The sequence below is a fragment of the Amblyomma mixtum genome, chromosome 10 (genome assembly GCF_055824585.1).
Source record: "Amblyomma mixtum isolate Tamu chromosome 10, ASM5582458v1, whole genome shotgun sequence".
Classification (NCBI taxonomy): domain Eukaryota; kingdom Metazoa; phylum Arthropoda; class Arachnida; order Ixodida; family Ixodidae; genus Amblyomma; species Amblyomma mixtum.
Window position 1 is genome coordinate 18,823,119 of NC_143021.1, and position 9,835 is coordinate 18,832,953.

Sequence of the window (9,835 nt, forward strand, 5' to 3'; positions counted from 1 at the left end):
TCCTTGGGCCACTCTTGTTTCTAATTTATATTAACGACCTAGCTGAGAAATTAGATTGCCATATTCGGATGTTTGCTGATGATTGTGTTATTTACAGAACAGTCACTAACACCTTCGACCAACAATCCCTTCAAAATAATTTAACTCATGTGCAAGACTGGTGCAGTGAATGGCTAATGACACTTAACACAAGTAAATGCAAACATATGTCGTTCCATCGTCGCCGTTACCCTCTTCTGTTCCAATACAGCATATCAAACGTTCCTCTCGATCTTTTCCAATCATACAAATACCTTGGTGTTCATATTTGTCATGATCTTACGTGGAATACGCATATTTCAAACATCATATCATCCGCCAACAGAACACTAGGATTCTTAAAGCGACACCTACGCTCTGCACCTCAGCATGTCAAGCTCCTCGCATACAAATCATTAGTCAGATCAAAATTAGAATACGCATCTCCCATCTGGTCTCCAAAGCAAGCATATCTCTGTCATTCAATTGAAGCAGTTCAAAACCGAGCAACTAGATTCATTCATTCATCGTATTCTTTTGATATCAGCATATCATCCCTCAAATCACAGTCCAGCCTACCTACCCTTGCTCATCGCCGCTACATTGCTAGTTTATGTTTGTTTCACAAGTTTTTTTACTCTGAGCTACGACAGGAACCCTACATCTGCGCACCACCACCACGCATCTCCCTCCGCACCGGCCATCAGCAAGTGTCACGACCTCGCGCCCGCACCACTACATTTTCGTCATCACTCTTCCCCCGGACCGCGAACGACTGGAACGGCCTTCCCCGAGAACTTGCTGCTATCACATGCCAACCATTGTTCATCGAAGAAATCACGCGTGTACTTGCTCAGTGATAATCTTATATTTGTATAACTTTCAACTTATCTGTTATTCATTCTGTTTTTCATTTCTGTGTGGCCCACCCCTTATGTAATACCCTCTAACGAGGGTCTTTAAGGTATTAAAGTGAAGTGAAGTGAAGTGAAGTGAGCGTTTCAACCGAACCCTCAGTGACATGCTGTCCATGTACGTCGACGCCAACCACTCCAACTGGGACCAAGTTCTTCCCTTCGTCACCTGCGCATATAACACTGCGACACAAACCACGACTGGATTCTCTCCCTTCTTTCTTCTGTACAGCCGCGAGAACCCCTGCATGATGGATACTCTTCTTCGCTACCGGCCCGACATTTCCGAGTCCACGCCACTGTCCGACGCTGCCAGGCACGCCGAAGAATGCCGTCAGCCTCCTCGCTCGTTTACCACGCAGACCCAGTGGCAGCAAAAACATGACCGCGGCACTTCCGCGGCCTCTACCTCCTACCCTGCCGACTCCCTTGTGTGGCTCTGGGTGCCTCCCACAACTCCCGGCCTTTCGCGGAAACTGCTGCATCGGTATCATGGTCCCTACCGGGTTCTCAAGCAAACCTCTCCGGTCAATTATATTGTTGAGCCCGTTGCACCCGCTGCAGACTTGCGTCGCCGTGGCCGCGAAACCGTCCACGTCAACCGACTGAAGCCGTACTACGACCCCTCTGTTCTTCCTTCCCCTTAAGACGCCAGGCTGGCTCCTTTTCACCCGGGGGAAACTGTAGTGTGCCAACTCTGACAGGTTCCGCTGCCGCCATGCGCCGACGCTACGCTGCGCCTGACGACGACGAAGTTGCCCCGCTCTCTTGGTGCTGGCTACGCCAGTCTACGCTGCCCGATCCTGCACGGCGCTTTGATCTCTTGAGGACGCCTAATAAACGCACCCCTACAACATAAATATCAGCAATTTCATAACACATACAAACTTGACCATTAAAGCCTCGTTTCTATTTTCTTTTTAAGCTAGAGTGCAAGTTGCCCCATTCCAAACAAGCCATCAGGGCCTCATGTATTCTTCACAATATCTGTGAAATTCAGAGACCCCGTGCATCCGCAATGGGAACAAGACTTGCTTGCATTTGATGCACTGTTTCAACAGCTGTCTCACACCATCACTCAATCAAGTAGGGCACGCCGATGCACGAGCTACTCTTGTGCAGCGCCTCTGGAGATTGTTCAACAGGCTGTGACCACCAGCACTGCACTGGGACAAACAGCAAATGTGTGTGAAGGGTGTGTCAATATAGGAGCAGGCATGCTCCCTCACAAATAAGGCAGAGGTGTTTGTTGTATGCAAAGGTTATTTATTTTTTCATAGTTTCCCATGCACATTATCTTTTGCACAGGTCCCTCAAACATCCTAAAAATAGTTCTTCGCGCCTAGCACCTTTCTCCTGCAGCTCAATTTGCTTATCTCGAAAGTCTTGTTCTTTTTGCATCCCTTTTTCTAGGCTCAGGCGCAGCTGCCGCTGTTCCTCAATCAGCTGCGCAAGCATGTTCACTTGAGATGGCTGCCTCCTCACTCTCCTTTCTTGAGGCCCCGATGAGCCCAGTTGCGGTGGCTCAGATGCTGTGGCTGGAAATGAAGGCAGTGATGATTCACACGGCTCATTTAGCCCAGGAGATGACATATGCTCTACCATGATGTTCGCCGCCTCCTCTCCGTCTTCTTGAGCACTGCCCCCATTCTCCATTTGGTAGATGACCTGAAATTAAAAGGAATGAGCTCAAGAGCAAGACAAGCCTGTCCATGCCTCTTTGCACATGCCTTAAGGCCTAGTTCCTACTGTGCAATGGCATTCCAAATATAGTATTCTTTAGGTAACATAGCCCAATTGGCCCTTGCACTTTAGTTAAGGCTTTAGCGTCTGAAGTGGAATGAGTGCAGTGAATTTTCTTTAAAAACACATCAGTAGCGCCTGGCTGATTGGGTGCTTAGCTTTGGGAGTTCATTAAAGCTATACCTACAAATTCCCATGCTGCTTCAGTGATCCACAAGAACGGATGTATATACTATAGAGACATTATGCATACTTTAGCTATGCACAGACAGATCCATATCAAGTTCCACAAAATGTTCCAATCGCAGTCAGTGTGTCATGCATGACATGATGCGCAATGAGTTTAAAACAATGTTCTAGGAGCGTGCAATTTTGATTCCATTTAGGGTAGCATAGCACCCGACATGAGAGAATTGAAAGTAGCAAAAATGCTCTACTGGTTCCAGCTTTTTCTCTGAAAAAAAAAACAGTACAGAACAAACTTTACACACAGTGCTCACTACAACAAGCAAAAAGACAGCTGAAGTTAATGCGGACATGTCACTCCTCTCACACGTGTGAAGCAGAAGTGATATGTGTGGACCATGTGCTCGGCACTCAACACTGCACTCAGTGCAAATCAACATGTTAACCACAGTCAGTGTTTTTCTCGACGTGGCCAAATTTTTATTGGTATTCCTGACAGTTCATAGACACTTCCAGCCGCACAAAATATGCCTTACAATTCAAAAATTTCTTAGGTCGCTAGACACCCTTGTGCTCCCAGCAATTTTTTTTTTTTACTATGGTGAGTGACCAGTGAACTTCACGAGGTAGTTCAGAAGCATCAAATACCTGCAGCAACAGGAATTCAAGATGTGCAGATCTTACCTCCTCCACCGTGGGGCACTGGCTTTCCTGCATTTCTTGCTGGTCATTCATAGGCAATGCACACTGAAATTTATGAATGTCCCAGTAATAGGGCCAAGTGATCCGCCCTTGTCCTGTTCCTTTTTTTTTGTTGATGTCTCTGCAACAGTAAGGGAAACAAAAATGTTAGATGTCTTTCCATACAATATTTTTGCAGTTAATGATTTCATGCATGTAACCCCTCCTCACTGCAGTTTTCTTGGGCCCCGAGGTGACGAAATAAATAAATAATGATACATGGCACATGTCCAATGTGTTTGCTGCATGATATACTGCACGACACGATAGTGATAAAGCCGGCGCACTGATTAAAAAACGGCCTCCTAACCAATTAGTCTGAGCCGCTGCAAGCGTTGTGGTTCGCAATTTAATGAGGGAAAACAAAAACACACACTGTATTCAACCTCGCAAGTTCTTTGCAAAAGCATAAGCTTCGACCACGCGATGACAACTGACACCAACAGTTGTCTCGCATACACGTGTACTGTGCGATGTCAGCGCACATTGAAAGATCCTAAATGATATATATTCATCTGGGACCCTGTAAAAAGCTCGTGTGCAGCTAAGGGACATCAAACCTCACATGCAATGCCATACCATCCGACGCGAGCCACGCAATCTGAAGAGCTACTCATAGCGGTGTTTACAAAACAATGACACGTGCACCCGTTGCAGACCCGCGCATGAGGTTGTGCTTAATTCATTTCTTGACAAAATGCACTCACCTGTACTTGTTTGACAGGTTCTCAATCTTCGTCTTTGTTTCTTTCAGAGTCTTGCTGATGCCTGCATCGCGCAACTTGTCAACAATCGTTTGGTAAACTTTTACATTTCTTTTCGCCCTTCGCAAGTCCTGGAGATGGTCTTCCCATATCCTAATCAGGGCAAAGGTTTCCTCAGGGCTCCAGTGCGCTCGTTCTTTCGGGTCCGCAGCTGCAGCCGCCGTAGCCATCGCACCGCAAGTGCAAATTCAACGACTGACCACGAAACTCGACCAGCGAAACTCCCGCTGGGCTGAACAGTGCACAAACTCATCGTCCAAAATGGTCGACGATCCCGCGGCAGCCTGACCCGAGCACTGCTGATGCCGAGAGTAATAGCTTTTAACAGCCCGCAGTGCAAATATTTTCGCGAGAAAAATTATTACTCTGTTTTAGAATGTGAAAATAATACTTTTTAACTTGTCTGGTGCTCACATTATTTTTTTCGTGTTACTTGTTATCGCTGCGTACCTGGCGTTCAGAGTATACATTCGGTTCGAGATCGAATGCGAATGAGTTCCCCAAACACATTCGATGGCGAATGTCATTCGTACCTAATGACATTAGATGTTCTCGTGTAACAACTGAAAAACGACATTAGGTGCTAATGTCATTCGATTCGAATGACATTAAATTTGCTAATGTGACAGGGGTATTAGTGCGTACTGGTACTCCCCTCGCGTGAAGCCAGCTTTTCGGGGCCCCGGCTGAGATTCTCTTTATTCTTTTGTCACCCAGCGTGTTCAAGGCGCGCTGGTTGTGTGGCTCCCCTACTCGCTCCCTTCTTTGCTGGGGTGAAAGAAAAGAAGCTGGACCGTGGCTTGTGCGGTGTAGGCACGCCGTCTTCGTCGAAAAATTGCGGGCGGTTTAGCACTGCTGACTACGAAGTATTTTTCGAAAGCAAGTTTTTGCATGTGGACACCAACGCCGCGTACCTGTTTCCTTTCCTTTCGTGACTTGGGCGCAGATGGAAGTTGTTGAAGACGACGAGGCGCAAAGCACAGCGTGAGAGTGTGTTGCAGTTTAGCACGTGGCGGTGATCGGCTTCGGCGAGAGCATAGTGCTCTCGTGTACAGGCCAGCGAGACTGACCTGTTTGCACCGCCGCGGGTTGCAAACTCCGTCGCGGCAATATTTCTTTTGTTTGTTTGTTCATTTATTTACATAACTACGTTACAGCGCTGCTATGTCGCTGCGGATGCTGTGTTGCAGTTGCTATGTTCTTGGCACAAACTTACATTTATAGCAGGACCTTGCTCGGGATTTACACACCGGAACAGTGATTTCGTACAAATAATGCATGTCTGCGTACGAGACAAGAAATACCCAAAAGTTCCAAAAGCCTTTCAGAGCTTCGAGACAAGGAGAATGCCAAAGCGGCTGATAAAGACAAGCTTGTTGCTGCGATAACCAGACAGTGGCGCCTTAAAAGCCCGGCAGTTGCTCTCATTAACACCGTCGACATCTTCTCTAAAGTATGAAGAACAAGGTAAATGCGCACACACATTCTGAAAGAAAGTGGATCACTAAAAATTAAGAGCCTGGACAGCCGTGAGGTGAACAGTGCAACAAACGAAAAATGGTACCTAAGAAACTTAAGAACCACGCAAACGGATTGATTTGAGTCGTGGGAAATTGAGACAGTCTAAACGCCTAGTTTTGTCCTAATAGCGTTCAGCACATGTTCTACGTAGTACAAATGATTTTTGTATTTATGAAATTATTGTTATATCAGTTATTTCGGTTTTTCGGTGAGGAAATAATTTCTGCAGATCACTGCCATATCGACTAATCAGAAACACATGTCGTAAGCTTAAAGCCCAGTTACAGCGTGAACACCTCAATGTGCATGTAATGCGGACAGCAGGCACGTAGGCAGGAATTTTTTCGGCAGTAGCCCGGGGTAAATGTCGAGCTAACGGGGGGGGGGGGGGGGGGGGGGGGGGGCTTCGATAGGTGCCTTGTGGGCAGTTAAAAATATAATACTGCCTTGCCGCACCGCCTAAAGTACAACGAGCTTGCCTCAAGACGCAGAGGAAGGACTGATTACCTATAGCAGGACAGATGTTAAGGCAGAAAGCTGGGCTAGTTGGTGTTTAGATTGAGAGGACATAGTAGTAGCGCTTAAAAAACAAGGACGACAGGGTAGAGAAAGACAGCACAGGCGCTAGACATCAACTGACTTTATTCTCTAGAACAACAACGAATTTATAGGCGACAATCAGGAGCATATCGGGAAGTGCCATCACGCATGCGATTCAAATGTTGATTTTTTATGCTCCTGATTGTCGCCTATAAATTCGTTGTTGTTCTCGAGAATAAAGTCAGTTGATGTCTAGCGCCTGTGCTGTCTTTCTCTACCCTGTCGTCCTTGTTTTTTAAGCGCTACTACTATGTCCTCTCAAACAGATGTTACCACATGCTATACCTGCCACGCGAAACTGTTATTGAACAAACTAGCGGCCGCATAAGCATTAGTGTAAAACACGGCATTGCGGATTTGTTTTCACTTTTTTTTTTCTTTTTGCTAGAAGAGGCTGCAGTCTTATGGGTCCGTCAGTGTAGGCTGATCTCGTATGGTGACCGGATACATGCAGCAGGACATGCGGCTAATTTACGGTATTTCACATCTACGCATAACCTCAGTCGCCATGTTCTTTTCATTTTTCCGAAACGGAGAAACACAATATGCATCGCGCCCGTTTCCTGCATCCGTGCAGTATTATGGAGATAGCTCTACTGAAACGTATATCCATTTTCATGAGATTTGCCGTCGCATATATGATATAGTTTGATGCGCTTACATAGGAATAGCGCTTGCATTCACGCAACATTTTGTTGACACTCTTCGCTTCCTTTTGTGTGTGTGCGCACGCACACACACACCTAACATCTGATATAGGCCTAAGGGCTAGACCACCGATAGGCCTCCACCAGCGCTGGTGGAGCCTTACCAGCGGTTACAAGGGATTGGATCGGCACAGGACGTGATGCTTTGCAAGTGCAGGCGTCTGTCTTGTGATAGTGTAAATAAGATATTCGAGAACGCAACAGGCAACCAGATCCTCCGGCTGTGTCGCTTTCGTCACCTACAAATGATATGTAGAGAAATGGATACCTTGCTCCATACAACTGGTTTCTTGACACACAGGCTGAGGACACGTGGTTTCCGAAGCTTTCGCCAATTACGTGGCCGCACAAAAGTCTCGCCTGTTCATAATGGTTGTGCAATGAATTGTTTACGAAGTAAAGGCTCTAAGGTAGAGCCTTTTCTTGTACCGTCTTCTTCATTAAGTCAACAGAGGAGAACCACGGCCGCACGATTATGCGTTTCCATCGGGCGGCCGGAGAACACCTTGCCGTTGCCTCCGCATGGCGGTGGAACAGCAGCGACCTGACGTGATCGAATTTTTTTTTATCCGGCGGTGAGGCTTTCAATCTTAGTGTTCGCCGAGGTCCGTCTGTATGTCTGGAGTTTTCTTGACCTTAAATAAAATTAACTAAAAGAAAATACCTTACGGCCGCGAGCGGGTTTCCAATTCGGACGGCGCGATTAGATTAGTTTTGCTGGCCACTGCATCAGACCATTGTATCATCGCCTTTTGCTCTATGTACATGAACCATGTACAAACCATGAAAAAAACAGTGGCAGATCGACATGACACGTAATACGACACACCTCAGCAGCACAGCACTCGCTCTTACATCGCCGCAGCCGAACGTCCCGTGTCCTAAACTACCAGTCTCTCGCGCTTTGCTTTCGGTATCTTCTGCATCAACTTCCAGCCGTGCGCAGTGGATCCGAATATCGAAACCGCAGTGCTAACACACCTAATTCGCATTTGCCGTAGCCACACCAAATCGACTAAAATTTGTTTTTGTGCCACTCTTTGTGCCTTGCACTGCGCTCTTCACAAAGCTGGTGGCAGTCCTGCGTAACCAGGACGTCAAAGAATGCAACTGATTCTCTCAAAAAACTCTGATGTGATTTTTCAGAAATGTTTCACCGCTTCAGGACTGACCCTTCGCCAGGAGTGACACATTAGCCGTTGTGAGGGTTTTTTTTTTTTTTTTTTTTACGTGAGGCGGCAAGGCTGCGTCATGCATGAGACCTTTGAGGACCGGTTTGGCAGACGCGCCAGCTTTGTCGTTCTTCAGCGTCGGAAGTAAAAAACAGCGCACTTTAGAAGGAACCTCGGCCTGCGGTCCACGCCTCGAGGAAAAGTAAAAGGGGGAAAAAAAGGTGAACGCAAAGGTACAGCAGGAGACAGCACCCTTTCCCTACTGCCTTTTGCTCTCTCCTCCCCCTTACCCCTGCAAGCGGTCACCCACGTACCTAACACCTTTCCAACGTGGGCACTGCCATATTGTTTCCGGCGGCGGAACCGGTTTCTAGCAGTCCAGAGAGGAGGCGTTTCGCCGCTTCCACCGTGCTAGCGGGAGGTGCCCACTGCAGTCCAGGGAACAATATGGCAGCGCCCAGGGAGCCCTTTTTGGAAAGGTCTTCTCCCTGTGCCCCCGCTCACATCCTTTTAATTCTGCGAATCTTGTGTCGTGTTGTCATAGCCTTTTTGAGAGGAACTTTTTCAAAGAGTTATGTCGGAAGGGTACGGTGAAATTGAAGCAAGTTTAGGTTGAAAGCGATTCCCAATTCTTCCTTATTTATTTTAAAATCAGCGACAGCAGTGCTTTGCGCATGCGGTTCGCGGGCGGTTCGGTTGTTCGATTCCCAGTGCCGCCGGGTACCTATCGGCTTCAAATGCATACAAATTTTCTCGTGGTTTCTCTTAGGTGAATTGATTCGAAAAAAGTCTTTGACCTAACCTTATGTAGAAGAAAACACTGTTCCATGCCGCTCTTTGGTGCAAGGCTGCCCTTGCGCCATTAAAACTCGTCAACAAAAGAAAACATCCTTATAGAAAAACATGGAACGAAAACAATTCTATGCGTAGGCTAAGTACACGCCAGGAGCAAAAATGCGTATGCAATCCGTACGTAAAAGGCGTCAGCAAAACCTTGGCCAGCATTCTCGGAGAGGACGCGGTGGAAACTGGGTACCAGCCGGACACCTTTATCAGGCGCCTCCTCCACTGCCCCAAAGACTCGTCGTCCTACACAAAAGATGTAAGGCGTGGTGGTGGTGGTAGTGGCTTATTTAAAAAATAAAAAGTGAAGCAAAAGAGTGTTGCCGGCCGCGGCAATTGCTATCTAATATCTTAAGCACCCGACCTGCAGCCGGCGGAAACGAAAGGGAAAGGAAGAGGATAGTGAGGAGAAGTATAGAGGGGAGCGACAGCGAGAAAGGACAGGGGAGAGCTTTGTACACTATTTACAAAATACAAAAGTAATCAAGTTCGCGCCGCCCGCGCGCTAATGTCCAAGCATTGTCCGAAAATAAGTGCGCGCGAGCGGCCACTGCGCACAATCACTTACACAAGAAGTAAACTGTATGTACATAGCCGCGCGCACGTAGCGTCCTGTCTCGGATTAA

General features: G+C 47.2%; 1 protein-coding gene across 1 annotated transcript; it reads right to left on the reverse strand.

The window, feature by feature from the left end:
- Positions 1 to 1,666: 1,666 nt before the first annotated feature.
- Positions 1,667 to 4,542, reverse strand: LOC149325270 (uncharacterized; the record flags this gene model as incomplete). The annotated part of the gene is made up of 3 exons (XM_089564004.1): positions 1,667 to 2,600; positions 3,546 to 3,684; positions 4,310 to 4,542. Coding segments are annotated over 3 exons (747 nt in total), but the record flags the coding sequence as incomplete, so codon positions are not given.
- Between the last annotated feature and the right edge of the window lie 5,293 nt (positions 4,543 to 9,835).